Genomic DNA, 17,060 nt, shown 5'->3' on the forward strand with positions numbered 1-17,060 from the left:
ATCAAAAGAACATGCTCGGTGATAATTAAACATACTTTTTTTGTATAAACAAATATATATCTAAAATTTCAAATTTCATACTGAAGGCATAAAGGGTTGAAATGAGGACGAAGGCTTTCCCCGTCCTGTTCATTCCCTTACCAGGCCTGACCATGGACAAATCGTGTTTGACATTCAGCAAATCCTTGGACTTCCACAACCTCATAGAGCACAATCTGAACTATCAGCATGATAAATGCAAAATAGATCTAATCTGACAGATTAAAATTCCAAAACAGATTTAGCGATATTGGATATTTATGCAGTGATTCTGTTGCAGGCAAAGAGAGTCCAAGAGAGTTAACACCCCATCAAACAAAATACATTCTGCTTACTTAGCTGGTGTGTAGCCATTGCACTGTCTTTGTTCAGGACCATCTTGACTTTCTGGTCTAAAGGTCAGTCTTCAGTCTACTGATCTGGGATAGTTGGTATAAGTACTTTATACAACTTTTGAATTTTGGAAATTTCAGAGATACGAAACAGACTATTAAATTGAAGTTGAAACACTACATTTGATACTCAGACTTTACTGCACTTATAGACATGGATGTAGGTATATAAAATGCACAATAAGCTCTTTGGCTGGGTTCAGGCACACACAAACCAAGCAAGCACGCGCATGCACACGCACGCGCACGCACACGCACACACACACACGAAACTTTCAGCATAAGCATTCTAGACAGTAATGGCACTGGCCAGGCAGGCATCTAGGCTGAGAATGAATTAAAGTACACAGGGCCTTAGTATTAGTGTAGAGGAAAACATACATTAGGGTACCTCATCACCAGCTGAAACAACCGACACTATGGTCCAAGATGGCACAATTATAGTGTGCCTCTTCAAATGTGAACTCGAGAATGGCATTGATAACTGTACTGAAAATATCAATCTATGATAAAAATTCATTGTGGGGTACAACACAACTGCACACACAAAGGTCAACCATACTGAATTGGATTACAGGGATCTGGCATGGTGGGGGGGGGGGACTGCAACGCAAACAAAATGGCTGCCCTGAAAAAAAAAAAAAAAACTAGCTTCAAAACACACAAAATATTACACAACATTTAGTTGAGATATGACAAATGTGTAGGCTGGATTAATACCTAGTAGTACCTGCCTTGTACATACACAATGCAAATAACATGAGGACAAGGACTTAGGACACTCATATCAAAAATACATAGCTTTGGTAAACAAGTTATGTATGGTAGGGAACTGTTATCACTGAACACAATGATGTGATTAATCACTATGCGACATCTAGGAATCAGGGGTGACCGAGTTCCTGTTTTGAGGCTATTTCATGAACAAGGGGAGTAGCAGGTCGAGTTCCATTCTAACAACCCTTTGTCCTTCCACCCTACGCACTCAGAAGCGCAGAGTACAAGGCAGCAAGACTCCAGAATGGAACGTAGCTGCATTCTTTGCTGTCCCAAGCACCATATGAGTTTCTGTAGTAATATAGCAGCATTGTAAATGGTCTGCAAAGGAGGGAATCCTCCTGAGCAGTGGAAGTGGAAGACTATTTAACCCCTCTCCTTCCAGCCCTCCCTCACCCAATCCACCTGAAGTAGTAGAGGTGGAAGGCTGGCTAGAAGCTTACTTAACAGTCCTTGAATATCCACAGTCAAGACGAACGACAAGCAAAATAATTTGTATTCCATTCTTCCACTCCTGTTCCATCCACCAGGCCTCTAACTCTTTATGAAGGTTTGAACCAGGCATTCCTTAAATACAACCTCCTTAATATTTTATGCCTTGCTTCTTATGATCTTTAATCTCTTCTGTCACATTTGTCCTTCCAGCTTTTACTTTTATTCAGTCGTTTCATTAATTTGCTGAATATTTATTTCCTTCTATTTCCATTTTGTCTTTGCACCAAATATATCCTCTTTTTCCAATTTCTGTTTGATCTTCCTGTTTTCAGTCAACCTTCTCGACTTTCCCAATGATCTTCTCCTCAAAAATGGGCAGGATGGCATCATCCTCGCGGACCTCCTCAAACACCACTCCACAATCAAACTCATCACTCACCTTCTTGAAATAAAACCTAGATATAAATAATTCCAGTCATTTTTTGTCTTTTAAAACACAAATATTAAATCATACAAACATGATTGATGTTTTAAAGGGGCTATATGTAATTATCTTAGTTTAAACATTCAAAAATTAACTAAAATTATTGACAGAATGTGAAGAAATAAGTCTGGCGTTATGTCAAAGACATCTATGTATTGTGTTGCAGAGATATCTACTGAAGTTAGCATGCTAAACAGCTAGTCCTGGCCCATCCCATCTCGTAAAACCACTTTGTAGCTCAAGTAATAGTGAGCCATTGTAGCGTCCAGTCTGCTCTCAGTCCAACATGAGAGGATGGGGAAGTAGCGCTGCTCTAAGGATACTGGTGCACACCCTCCAAACAAATGCTTCTGTCTCAAAAGACTATACACTGCATAGCTTAGATTTTTACATCGTGTTTCAAGAAGTCGGCGAACATTTTGATGTACCATGTGTCCGAATTGAGGATGTTACAGCGATGTAAAAATGGCAGACATTTGGAAGATTTTTTCTGTGCCTCAGCAAGAGTGTGCCATATATGGTCATGTAATGTTAGTCTATGATGGGACGCAAACCCTCCAAAACGCTCATATCTCAAAAACGATAAACTTTAGCACCAATATTTTTTCTTTGCGAGTGGCTCGACAAGTTTTCGTACGTTTTGATGTATTATTTATGTATGTACGTCCAAAATTGCACGAGTAGACATCCTTGTGGCAAAAGCACAGTTCTGGACTCCGTACTCTAAATTCCCAAATAAACCTCTTGGGCAAAGTCCTTTTGGGAGGGACTGTGCGTTTCACCCCAACTTTCTGGTAATATACTGCCCCCTATTTGTTTGGAGTACAAATTTGACAGTTAGCCAATTCTTACACATAGCCCCTTTAAATATTTGTGTAGTTCATTCTCACCTATAGTGGCCCTTTTTGGTAAGCAGCTCCTTGAACTGGCCCAGAGTCACAACGCGGCCTTTAACTGATGTTCGGTATGGGATCGGCTCTCCACAGAAGTAGTATGCAACTGTGAGATTCTCACACACCTGGCGCTTACCTGACTTATGCCTTTTAGAGAGAGAGAAAGATACTTGTCAGAACACAAAAATTATACTGAATGCCTAGCTGGGATTTTTTTTTTGGGGGGAGGGGGCTGCCCCCCCAACCACCATTAAAACAAACTGTAAGCCCAATTAATATCTATCATGTGTCATCTCAGCGAGTTTTAATTTTACTATTTTAAAAATGTCCCCATGTCTTTAGGGCGTAGCAATACATGCTATCTAACTCGATCTCATACATTCATTTCAGGTGATTCACATTAAAAAATGAATGCAAATAGTGGTGAACTAATAAGTTGCTCAACAAAGCAATACCCTGGACAATTATCGTATTTTCTGGACTACAAGTCACAAGGGAGTATAAGATGCACTCAACAAAAAAATACGTTGTTGTGAGGAAAAAAAAACAAAAAAAAACACAAGTTGCTTCGGTGTATAAGTCGCATTTATATGGTGGTACCATAGAAATTGAATGACAATAGAACGGACATTCCAATTCAAATCAACATAGCAAGATGGTCAGAGCAGCGGCCATTTTTATTTGAACCGCTGCCATTGCAAAGAACTGTGACCGTTGTAGTGGGCTAACTTCCGTATAAACATCCATATAAACCGACTTGTAGCAAGTCATGGACTCTTTTTTTTTTTTTTTTTTTAAGTCACGGACTTAAAAATGAAATGAGGTTTTGCAGTAACAACCAAAAGAGCAGTGGAGTAGTATGGACATTTCGGCTCCACTGACATGTGCTGGCACCATAACAACTAACAACAATCGCCATTTTCTTTTGAACTACTCAAATTACCATGGCAAACAGTTCAATGTCCGTTCTACACACATTCAATTTCTATGGGTTTTATAGTATTTCTGATTGAGTCACAAGATTAAACAGTGCCATCTGTTTTCGTCCGACAAAATGACATTGAATTTAAGTTGCTTTGGAATACAAGTCGCAGGACCAGCCAGACGAGTAAAAAAAAAAAACCGGTGACTTATAACCTGAGAAATACGGTACTTCACAAAAAGCCCTAGGTCTGCTTTGTAGAAAATAATATAAATCAAAATGTAGAAAAAATAGAGTTTTCAGTCTTTAACACTAGGTTACCAGAAGAAGTAGTCAACTTCAGTCAACTATTGGCTGTTTCAAGGAGTCTTGGCTTGGTGATAGGCTTGCTGATGTTGGTAATCCCTTTAAGCTATTCCTGACAATCTCTGGTGAGCTTTATATCAGATGAAAAGAGCCTACACTGCTGAGAACCTACATGAAAATACAATTATACTAGAGAGGCTATTCGACATAGTACTGAACATTAAACGGTCTACCACAATTTAACTAGAAAAAGTTATTGTTGCTTTTACAAGTTTCATTCCGCCAGCAGACCTCATCAAGCACTTCACTTGATAAAATGTTTATTTAAATGTATTTTCTCAGACAGTTGTGTCCTGCTCTCTTGCTAAAACTGATGATGTGATGACGGAAGGTAGATGTCCAAACTGGTAGGGAGGAGTGTTTGCAGTATATTTTTTTTTTGCTAACTGACCATACATACATTCATTGGCATATACCTACCTCTGTTTTGCCTGCTGAAGAGCATTCCTTCTCCTTTCTTCCTCCAGTCTCCTCCTAGCCTCCTCCAGCTGTGTGAGGGGATTAGGAGCTGGGTTAGGGGGCATGGCTGGATCTTGTATGAAAGGATGAGAGGGCTGCACCTGGGCAGATGACGAACAAGGGATGGAAGAGGAAACTGAGGAGGAGGGGTTGTTCCGTAGCTGGGCGGAAACCCAGGGGTGCACAGCACCAGGACGCTCTACCGAGGTTGGGCGTGGAGACTCATTGCTGCCTCCTGTCCTCCTTGAGCCACTGGTACTGCCGCTAAGGGAAACATGTGTTACGATCTTGAAAGGTTGAGCAGTTTACAAAACAGTAGAAACATATCCACAAAAAAACCTGACTGCCCATCCTCAATTTGCACTCTTTCTCCCTAATTGGTCTGGATACATCTTCTTTCCACCCACTTCATCAAATTACTGGGACTCAAACAACAATTTCTATGTGACTGATGAAATAATTCAAATTTTTTGCATTGATAAAACTAATGTAATTTCTACAAGGTGCTGTATGTGATGGCTTTTGTGGAACTCACCTGTGTGTGTTTTTCTTGTGCCTGAGAGCCTCTCCTTCCATCATCCACTGCAGGATCTTCTGGTTTCTTTCTAAATCCTCTAGTGGCACCTGGGTCTCCAGACCCCGTCCATTTTCATCACCTTTGCCTGATGTCTCGGTTTTCTTACAGCCCCGCCGTGATAGTGTGCTACCTTTACTACTGTAATGAGAACAAGAGAAATACAAGGACAAGTTGAGGTCATGTTCTGATAATATGAGCAAGCATCTGTACACATATTAGCACACACAAAACTACCTGTAGCCCACGCCTTCAAGTGTGCTTGCTCCAGCACCATCAGCATAGTTACGGCCTCTCCCAGCATATTGATTGGCTAGGTGATCTCCATTCCAGAGGAAGTTGGCTTGGGGCCTTGAGCCCATTTCCTCCTGCCCTTCTCTGCTTCTATGATGATACAGCTGTTTGTGGTGATGCACACCTACAGAGGACACCAACGGGGAATTAATTAGTGCATGCTGGTCTTTGCTCTACCCTTAGCCTCCACCTCCCTCTCCATTAATTCCTCCCCCACCCAACTCTCTAGCTTCCTACCTTTGACCCCAGTGGCAGGGAGACCCTGTCCTCCGCCTCGGTGAGAAGTGTAGTGAGAGGGTGGGTAGTGAGGTGGTGCAATCCCTCCATCAGGTGAACGCGATGATTTGGGGGGAGTGTGTCGGTCCCCTCCTCCCAGGCTGGTATTGGTAGCCCCTGGTGACTGGCAGCCTGGTGTTTTCATTACACGCTGCACATGATCATCCAAGATGGACTCTGGGTCATCATCATGGGAATCCTCCATAGCAACCAGGCCACCATAGGTTGCCACTGTCGCTGAATTAGCTGTAGTTTCTGAGTAACGGGCTCCATAAAGAGGTGGAAAGGATGAGGGGAGGGGGACTGGTATGCTGTGGGATGACAGTGAGGTTGTCATGGAGACATCAGCATCCTCACCCTCTTCCTCCTATATGGAAAGGGAAAAATGTTCAGTTGTAAGACGGCATACATTTGTGGACCTGTTCACACATGTACGCAGACCATGAATCTGAACTCACCAGTCGCACTCTCTTCAATCTCTCCTCCAGTCTCTCTTGAGCCTCCCTCTCTCTTACAACCGTCTCCAGTCTGCTGATGAGCTCAGCTGCAAACCTCTCAGGCTCCACATGGATGTCCTTTGGCATTCGATATGTGCGCTACATTTACACAAGCACAAATACAAAACACTTACATGCCAACAACTTCGGTAAATATCAGCTGCAATGAATTACCAAAAACAAAACACAAACAAAACAAAAAACAAATGTGCAATCTCTTAACGCATTTAAGAAAAACCAAAAAAAATTATAGTGCACTAGAAAAAAATAATTTGGCAATTGACAAACACAAAATAAACCAAAGTATTTCTGCCTGTCATTAACAAAACCAGAGCTTAGTAAAGACTGTGCTGTGCACATTTACTTCTTTGCACTCCATGCATGACATTCAATAAAAAATGCTGTTTACCACATTTAATCACAGTTTTAAAAGTGAAAGGGACTAGTATGGGCACACAGGTATGACTGATGCTTTTTTTTTTTGGACCCCCCCCCCTTCCCTCCCCAGTTGTACTTGGTGCCCTGCTCTTCTGAGCCATCTCAGTCACTGCTCCACCCCCTCTGGGAGGGCTGCAGGCGACCACAGGTCTCCTCCAATCCATGTGGAGTTGCCAGCCACTTCTTTTCACCTGACAGTGAGGAGTTTCGCCCGCCAGGGGGACATAGCGCATGGGAGGATCACGCTATTCCCCCCAGTTCCCCCTCCCCCCGAACAGGCACCCCAACCAACCATAGGAGGTGCTAGTGCAGTGACCAGGACACACACCCACATCCGGCTTCCCACCTACAGACACGGCCAATGTTGTCTGTAGAGACGCCTGACCAAGCCAGATGTAACACGGGGATTCGATCCAGTGATCCCTGTGTTGGTAGGTAGCGGAATGGTATGACCAATCTAACAATTCTCCTATGTTTTCTTTATTCTTATAAAGACACTTGTATGCTTTGTTCTTATGACTGTTCTTATGATTGAGCCGTGCCATTTCTGTTCTGATACTGTTATGGTGTTTGCCTGCCTGTGTTTATTTTTATGATTCTAATTCTTATGTTTATCCAACTAATTTAAAGGAGATTTCAGCTGTATAGAAAAGCGACAATCAAATAAAATGCATTGTTATTCATCATTATTAATGCTCCTCAGAGTTGTTTTCTTTTGTTTAAATAATCTAGAATTAATAATTTACACTACCGTTCAAAAGTTTGGGATCACCCAAACAATTTTGTGTTTTCCATGAAAAGTCACACTTATTCACCACCATATGTTGTGAAATGAATAGAAAATAGAGTCAAGACATTGACAAGGTTAGAAATAATGATTTGTATTTGAAATAAGATTTTTTTTACATCAAACTTTGCTTTCGTCAAAGAATCCTCCATTTGCAGCAATTACAGCATTGCAGACCTTTGGCATTCTAGCTGTTAATTTGTTGAGGTAATCTGGAGAAATTGCACCCCACGCTTCCAGAAGCAGCTCCCACAAGTTGGATTGGTTGGATGGGCACTTCTTTGAGCAGATTGAGTTTCTGGAGCATCAAATTTGTGGGGTCAATTAAACGCTCAAAATGGCCAGAAAAAGAGAACTTTCATCTGAAACTCGACAGTCTATTCTTGTTCTTAGAAATGAAGGCTATTCCATGCGAGAAATTGCTAAGAAATTGAAGATTTCCTACACCGGTGTGTACTACTCCCTTCAGAGGACAGCACAAACAGGCTCTAACAGGTACTATTTAATGAAGATGCCAGTTGGGGACCTGTGAGGCGTCTGTTTCTCAAACTAGAGACTCTAATGTACTTATCTTCTTGCTCAGTTGTGCAACGCGGCCTCCCACTTCTTTTTCTACTCTGGTTAGAGCCTGTTTGTGCTGTCCTCTGAAGGGAGTAGTACACACCGGTGTAGGAAATCTTCAATTTCTTAGCAATTTCTCGCATGGAATAGCCTTCATTTCTAAGAACAAGAATAGACTGTCGAGTTTCAGATGAAAGTTCTCTTTTTCTGGCCATTTTGAGCGTTTAATTGACCCCACAAATGTGATGCTCCAGAAACTCAATCTGCTCAAAGAAGTGCCCATCCAACCAATCCAACTTGTGGGAGCTGCTTCTGGAAGCGTGGGGTGCAATTTCTCCAGATTACCTCAACAAATTAACAGCTAGAATGCCAAAGGTCTGCAATGCTGTAATTGCTGCAAATGGAGGATTCTTTGACGAAAGCAAAGTTTGATGTAAAAAAAATCTTATTTCAAATACAAATCATTATTTCTAACCTTGTCAATGTCTTGACTCTATTTTCTATTCATTTCACAACATATGGTGGTGAATAAGTGTGACTTTTCATGGAAAACACGAAATTGTTTGGGTGATCCCAAACTTTTGAACGGTAGTGTATATCTGATGTCAGTATCATCTCCCTCCTGGCTAGATTTAATCTAAGCCACATCAGCATTCAGAAGTACATTTTAGCCTATATTTATACAAGCATTAACATGTAGGCTACATTTTATCCTAATTATCTATGTATGTAAGTGTTGGGCTGAATCTGTGTCATCCACATAACTCACAGGTATATAAGGTAGGGGCACACGTCCATTGGCTTTGGCACTTTCATGCATCTCTCTGCGATGCTGCTTCCGATATCTATACGGAGGAATACCATCTCTGTATACAAACGCACACAAAAAAAACTTTTGTTACCTTAAACAGATTGCCAATGCCTTTGAGGTGCACTAGTGGTGTTAAACATGTTTATATCCAATGTCAATGCCTAGGTTGATGTAAAATAACAAAGTAACAAAGAATCATGTATTTGCTGGAGTATCTATGGGTCTATGTATGGATGCAGGCTAATATTCCTCTGTGTGTACTTACACACTGCTGTCGGTTAACGAAAGTGTGTCTGCATCACTTGACATACTCTGTTGCTCACTGTCATTCGCACTGGTTGCTGGAGCTCGAGCATAACCCATGTTCACATAGTACGGATTTACTGGCTCTCTCCATGGCCTGAGGAAGAGATAAATTACATACATATGGTCACTCACACAAAAAGATTCCTATATTGGTTCCTGATCAAATTCCATCTTTTTTAGAATGCTTCTAAAACATGAATGGATAAAATTTCTAAGTATATTACTTCAAATTTAACATTCCCATTAAATCTTTCATTCCAGACTATCAGTTCTTAATTCAACTCACTATAAGCTAAAATCGGAATCTGTATAAATCTGACAATTCTTCCTTAATGAAAAACAAAATCATCCAGTGGTCAAGCTTTTAAGGTTGTGCAGGTTGAAAAGACTCCCTAAACTTTCTGAAAAGTCCTATTTTCCATAGCTTATCTAGGCTGGAAAACATTTTTAATAAAATTTAAGGACTTCAAAGGCTTTTATAGAAACGTAAGAACAGACCCACACCTGTACTCCCTGGTATCCTGCCTCCTCCTGCTGACTGAGGCTCTCTGTGGTGCCGTCTCCATCAACAGTCTCTGAGTCAGCCTGCTGGCTGGCGTGTCTCCAAACTCCTCTTCATCTCCCTCTTCCTGCACTTCCCTTCTTCCTCCCCCACCACACCTAAGACCAAATAAAATAAGATGACATTCTTCAAAATCCCACTCATGTATCTTCTTACTCTACTGTAATAGAGCTTATTGATTTAAAAGCCTTGATGCTTTGTCACTCAAAATGATGTTGTATCAAGAACTTGGAAAAAACATTGGAGAGGTCATTCAAAATCTCAAACTCATCTCACCCCCACTCTTTATCCTCAGTAAGGGTGGGTAGGTACCCAGACACAGGCTTGTCTGTGCCTGAAGAAGGGCTCTGATCGCTGGGGTTAGGCTTGGGGCTCTCCCCTCCTGTCCGGGTGTACTCAAGATACAGATCTGACTTAAGAAACAAGGGGTAGGTGTTTTCTTCCATAGTGGTCTGGATCTCTGTCTGGGCCTAGAAAGCAAAAACAAAAGACAAACAAATTCATACAATTTAACTTCAACTCAGGACCAGGTACTATTGGAAATATTCTATTCTGATACCCATAATTTCCATTCCAATAATCAAAGAATACTTTGAAAATGTCCCTCAAATAATGTATCACCAGCTTTAAAAAATATGCATGTATTAGTTAAGGTATTAGTTATGAATCTTAGAAGTTTCAACTTGTAAAATTCTACATTCTGGTCAAAAACTTGGGACCATTCAGACAATCTAAGTCAGAGTACCCAGTGTTTCACCCACCATAACCATTAGTGGGTGGGTTCTCCACTATTTGTGAAGACCCATTCTCTAATCGTCCCGTCAACAGTGAAATATCAAAACAGTGTTTCCCCTATATTAATACTGAAGCAGCACATTACCGCTAAAGAATTATAAGTGTTGCTACTTTTATTTCACACGATCATTAGTGGGCTACTAATGATTTTCACTCGCACACTGAGAGCATGATAACACCCTACATTATCGTGGAATTGTTTTGAGTGATCGACTAATGCATCAAATCCCAGAATCCTCCCTCTCGTCATTCCTCAAAGGACATCAACGTGAAAGGTACTGTTGTAAGAGTAGTGTAGCTCCCTCAAGGAATAGGGCAGTGTGTAATATGTGTGCACAGCGAGTGTGTGGTTGCACGATTTGAGAGCGCGAGTGACAGAAAAGTGACGGTGAATGCGAGTGGAGCAGAGGAAAAGGTTAGCCCATGGTTTTCCCTACCATTATAAGGCTTAGGCGCAGCACCCAAGCCATTTTGGGCACCACCTAAGTCAAATGAATGTAAAATCAATGTGGAGAGCATCAAAACTAACTAAATGACTTTTCCCAGATCTAAAGATTATAGCTGGTCCCCAGTGGACTTCTTAAGCAAGTTTTGTCTTTAAGCTTTTTGGGGGGTGCTTATTTATTATCTGCTCTAGCTTTTCCAACTTTTTGTACACAGATATGGTCATAATAATGGTACAAAATGATGTGAATTGTATTTTTTTTATTGAAAAACGTAAAAATTTCTTGGAAGGGCCCCCAAGCCCGTGCGCCTAAGTCTTCCACCAACCTAGGGAAAACACTGAAATTTTCTTATGTATTCCGGTGTGCATGAATATAGGCCGGCGTCGCATGCTCATGGATGAGATTGAGTATAGATTATTGCAACAATTCTCTTCCGTCTCATGTCTTTCTCTCCCTGAATAACGTCTTTCCTGTCTCTTCTCCTGTATATGTGAACGGTGTGATGTGAATCTCCCATCTGCACATGTAATCTGTCCTCCTGCCAGCTCTCCATGGGGAGGGTGGCTGCCGCCTGTATGCTGCTTCGCATCCTCATCACATTTTTTATTTATCTTATAAATCCGCATAATTTTGTTATCCTGTTTCAGTGTTATATACTTGTCTCACTCCGATGTGTGACTAATGTTTTTTCTTTCCTCCTGTGTATGTGAATGGTGTGATTTGAGTCTCCCCTGTGTGCAAGTGTAGTCTGTCCTCCTGCAAGGTCAACATGGTGATGGTGGTCACATGGCTCAGGTCCTAGGCTGTTCCGGTCATCTGGAAACTGCTTGGCATCCTCCTCATCATATATCTTATAATTCTGTTATCCTCGATCAATGTTGTATTCCATAAATTGTGTTCCATTCTGTACAAACATCCATTGCATGTTGTCTGTCTTGGGAGAGAGATTCCTCCTTTGTTGCTCTCCCTGAGGTTTCTTCCTATTTCTATCCGTTAAAGGTTTTTTTATTTTTGGGGGGGGGGCGGGGGCGGAGTTGTTCCTTATCTGATGTGAAGGTCTAAGGACAGGATGTTGTATTGCTATAAAGCCCACTGAGGAAAATTTGTAATTTGTGATATCGGGCTATACAAATGAAATTTTGACATACAGCGCGCACAACAGCACCGCTGCTGAAAGAAAATTCTATAGGAAACACTGGAAAATGAATGTGCAAAAAAAAAAAAATAATAACAATAATTTCACCGTAGAATAGAATTACAGGTTACATAGAATTACAGGCTTTTTGAAAAATAAATTGTAGCTCTCTGATTGTTTATCATGTTGTCCATGAAATGTGATTTTGTCTCTTAGCAAATCCATGCAGGAGAGTTGCAGCCCTGTTGATAGCGCAGATGTCACACTGTCTGGTATTTTGTTATTGACCAGACTGTGGTGGATTGCTTATATCACATTAACTACAACTTGTAATGTTTCAAATTCAGTTTTTGTTTTCTCTAAAGATTGATTTATCCTATTCTCTATACAGCTGAAAGTTCCAACAAGTTGAAGTTACTGCAGGACGAGACTAATATTTTCATTTTGCATGCTTTTCTACAGAACATAATTACAACAGTGAAACTGATAACTCCCAAGTGTGGTGTAACAGAAGGCTGCAGAAAGTTTAACAGTAGCCTAGGTATGACAACAAAACAGAGTAAAGGAAGCGAGCCAGGCAAACATTTCAAAGACTTTCCCCTCCAGTCAACAACATACCTACACCTCACCACCCCCGCCCACTAACAGACAATTTCCAGGGGAAAGACTGGTATCTAATCCCAACACTGACAATAACAGAATCAGCTATACGGCTATCCATTTATGTGCAACCCCAAGAACTATGCTCTTCACAGTGCATTGGGTTTAAGTAAATTGTGTGTCTGGCATGTAGCAAATAGCCATGCACATAAATGTACACCACATCACAAAGGAAAGCCAAGTGTAGAAGCACCAGTGACAATCAGCAATCAATGGTGCGACAATGAAACTGGTAGGTCTGATGATGCGTCACATATATTCAATAGAAAATCTAAGCAACAAAAAGTATGAATTTAACTTTCAATAATTATGTTAGTGCTTAGTAGTATTGACGCTACTGGGTTAGCCAATTAACACTAAGGCCATTAATCTTTGGGCAATTCACTATTGGATTTTATGTCATAAGGCCATGACTCAATTGTAAAACAATTCTTTTTCCACATTTTGACTGTTTGCTTGGTTTAGAAAACAAGGGGTAAGTTCTGATTTATGGCTTTAAAAAGCGTATGGTGACATACGTGGACATTTTACATGTAGGTACCAATATCAGCTCTCCTGTGATTCCTTTAGCTAAGGCTTTGTCTTCTTATAACGTTGGTATCACTGTATCAGTAAAAAAAAAAAGGAAATGTTGAAAGGTAAATTTTGTCTTTGCTCCATAGTGTGCCCCTCTAGCAAAAGTCTCGGTTTTTAATAATAGAGTATTGAAATAAATCTTAAGCTATAGAAAAAAAATGCAACAGACTTTGCATTGCTGTTAAGAGGTGGGTTCAAGTTTTGAGAATTATTCAGTGGCCCTATTTAAAATTCTACTTGAATTCTGACCTCTATTGTTCAGCATTAAGAAACGCAACAACAAATCAAAGCGAGTAACACAAACATATTCAATAGACAGCAAGTTTGCAAACATCTGCTATTTTTTAACACCCTAAGTACATATAATCTGCCGTAACGTTTGCTGAGGATTTCAAATCTGAGCTAAGTGTTTTAGGGGCTGGGCTGTCAAAAACAACTCAGCCTGCCCTACTCCTGTACTTTGTAGTGCAGATATCTGCGGAGTGCAGTGAGGCTGAATGGTTTACTTTATATCAAATCAATACAATGTAGCACACCCTCGCTGATATTTACTAGTCATATCATGCTTCAGGAAAACCAAAATATTAGGTCTACACATAGCAGCAAACTAGTCGTCCCTTTGAAACTGGGCCATTAAAATATATTACTTGTAATATTCCCAACAGTTTGCATAAACTGTGGCTTTATTAAAAGTTTTTTCCCCCTTTAACCTTACAGAAGCCAAAATATGTCCACATACTTTGAAGGTAAATTTTCATTTACTCAGCATGTTTAGCCATGCTTGCCAGATAAGCGTTTGAGGTAAGCAATATTAACGCCATGCACCCATCTTTACATTTTCCCCCTACATTACACCATCCATCCACCATGGGTTTAAAAAACAATTTTAGCTAGACCTATACCTTAAATGAATCTGTTTAAACAGCAAGTTTCTTTAAATTTGCAAATTAAAAGTTATAAATGATAACACACCATGGTGGACTTCTTATTGGTTTTTGTGCAATGATGCAAAATGCCAGAATAATGATGCATCAAGAATCTATTTTATTACCAATAAAAAAAAATCTATTAAACTCTGATACCCGGCCATAGCTGAACTTAAACCATTTTATGTGGCTGAAATGGACAAGACATATTCGTAGTGAGAAACACATTCAATCTTCAAATGGCATTGTTGGTAAATTATGCATCACCTGTTCGAACATAGCAGGGTCAGGATGTGGCCTCACCACACAGTCTCTGATGAAGCTCTTGGTGGCTGGTTTGATTTGCCTGGACACAATCCCACTACCATCTACAATGTATTTCCTGTAAATGGCTTTGGCCAGCTTAACCCTTTTCTCTTGGCTGGTCTTACGGAACCCTGAGCAGGCAAACCAGAAGTCAAGCAGGTCCGCACACCCTTCCTGACACAGGAAATTACGGAACAGCTGGATTCCTTCCTGGTCATCTAGTAGAGAATGAAGCGACTCAGCCCACTTCAGGTAAGGTGGTGTTGGTGAGGCTGAACCTTCAGGCTCATACCCCAGGTCTAGGTCAGGGCGCCGTGGGGTTGCAGACGACGAGGAAGAGGTGTAGCTTGACATATCAGCCATTTTAGATGAGGAAGATGGGGGAAAGTAGAGAGGCTGGGAAAGGGGTGTTGGACGGGTGTTGATTGACTGGACTGGAGGGTCCACATCAGATCCCTCCTCACCAGGGACTGGGGGGCGCGGAGCATCCTCTGTAAAGTGGGTGGGGCCACCTATTGAGACTACAACCCCACCCCGGTACCCAGTCCCATGTAATTCTCTGACGACACTCATGTCTCTGATGGCTGGAAGCAGAGGTCAGATGTTCCCCTCCAGCAAAGATTTTGCCGACAAAGAAATCTCCCTGCGATGAAAAGAGAGATGACAGTTGAAACATAAATAAAGATGAACTGGATGAATGACATAAAGGTTTAACAATAAAGATTGTAAGATGACATAGCCTTTGCTTAACCCCACTTCCAAGACAAAAAATTAAGGGGTGACAAGCATAACAAACAAAAGGTGGCGAAAGGGTTCTTTATTTTGTCTTTATGTATGCTCAATAATCCAGGTAAGAAAATCAAATAAAGTTGAATCAGTTCATCTGGTTCATCTCAACAAACGTTGTGTCCAGATGAACTGATTCAACTTTCTTTGATGGTCCTTTATTTTGGACAGGAGTTGATTTAAAGCAGTAGAATAACAATCAAATGACTGGCCGAAAGCCATTGCACCCCTGTAACCAACTATCACTACTAAAATCCCAAATGAGCATGTTGCTTTGCAAGCAAACATAAGTGGCAGCGTTGTGTATTTGATTACACTACTTTTTTTCTTTTTCTTTTTTTTACAGCGCACGACAAGTGAAAGAAGCGGTTGAGGCGCTGAGTTGAGTAAATAATCGGGCATTCACTTGCAAACTTGTAAGTCTACTTAAGATGAACAGACCCATGCCCGAGAAGCTAGGTTAACGTTAGCAAAGGGCGAAACCTCAACTAAAATTTCGGGACCGAGGGTAGTAGCCAAGTTAACCAGCTAAAGTTAACTAGCTAGCCTCGCAGCAATGCCACGACTAGAGCCCGTGCTTTGAAGTGAGAATCTCATTCATCTTGGCCTGCAAAGACGGTGGGGGATGGGTTCAGAAACAAACTCCACAACCACACAAGACGGGCCTGTGTGTAGCTGTAGCGTTGGCTCTCTATCACTCCTGTTCTTGCAAGAGCGGCCTTATTTTTCTGTTATCACAACGCCAACTAGTACACAGCCCATTGGCAGCAGTCACGGGGATCTACGTGAAAGAATGTCCAGCTAGAGTTCAAACAACGCAAGAGAGAGAAGAGGGCACGTTTTTCCACTCAGTCGGCAGCGGCTGACTGCAGAGCCAGTTAGCTAGCTAGCTAGCTTCGTGTGCTAGCGGTTTTGGTTAGCTAGCTAGGTTAACGTCTCTTGTTTTTCGTAAGAATGTTAGTCCTACCGTCTCTGAAAGCCCGTTCCCCGTAATCCACTGCATTGGGGATACTGGCGTAAACTATGTGGTCCAAAACGCGGCATAAGTACGGTTTTCTTTCTGTGAAATATTGACGAATATAACCCGCCGTGTTGCCCTTAACTCCCCATAGTGGTTGGCTTCTGAGAGCAATAATACAGACAGAGCAAGAGAATACGTGCGTGCACGCCGTTCCGTGCGTGAAGTGTGTCTGTGGTCTGTGTGGTATGGCCATAGACCTACATAGGGTAGAATGGGTACGCCTCGGCGTAGCCTCATGTTAAACGTTTTCCGTACACGGACGTTGACGGGAAAAAAAGTCGGTAAGAAAGTAATGGAATGGAAGTAATGGCAAGAAGAAGAAGAAAAAAAAATTTAATGAGGGAAATTTTTTTAAGAAATGTCAATTTATGTGTAGTCAGAACGGCCGCTGCGCTGGATAATGTGATAACAATTTTCATCCTTATCGTCATCAAGCAGAAGCTCTCAAACTCGTTTAAAATAAAAAAAGTTAATTCGTGGACAGCATTATACGACAGAGAGCTAATTATACGATCCAAAATCACCTGTCATGAGCG

At 41.2% G+C, this 17,060-nt stretch overlaps 1 protein-coding gene across 1 annotated transcript; it reads right to left on the bottom strand.

The window, feature by feature from the left end:
* Positions 1–1,508: 1,508 nt before the first annotated feature.
* Positions 1,509–16,626, bottom strand: LOC130112678 (axin-1-like). Its single transcript, XM_056280139.1, has 13 exons — positions 16,471–16,626; positions 14,679–15,360; positions 10,150–10,343; positions 9,816–9,971; positions 9,271–9,405; positions 8,964–9,060; positions 6,370–6,507; positions 5,873–6,278; positions 5,579–5,759; positions 5,303–5,482; positions 4,729–5,031; positions 3,018–3,167; positions 1,509–2,098 (listed from the first exon to the last, which is right to left on the bottom strand). The coding sequence occupies exons 2-13, from the start codon at positions 15,288–15,290 to the stop codon at positions 1,972–1,974; spliced, it is 2,679 nt and encodes an 892-aa protein (XP_056136114.1). The 5' UTR covers positions 15,291–15,360; positions 16,471–16,626; the 3' UTR covers positions 1,509–1,971.
* Positions 16,627–17,060: the final 434 nt, after the last annotated feature.

Source organism: Lampris incognitus, chromosome 5 (genome assembly GCF_029633865.1).
Source record: "Lampris incognitus isolate fLamInc1 chromosome 5, fLamInc1.hap2, whole genome shotgun sequence".
Lineage (NCBI taxonomy): Eukaryota > Metazoa > Chordata > Actinopteri > Lampriformes > Lampridae > Lampris > Lampris incognitus.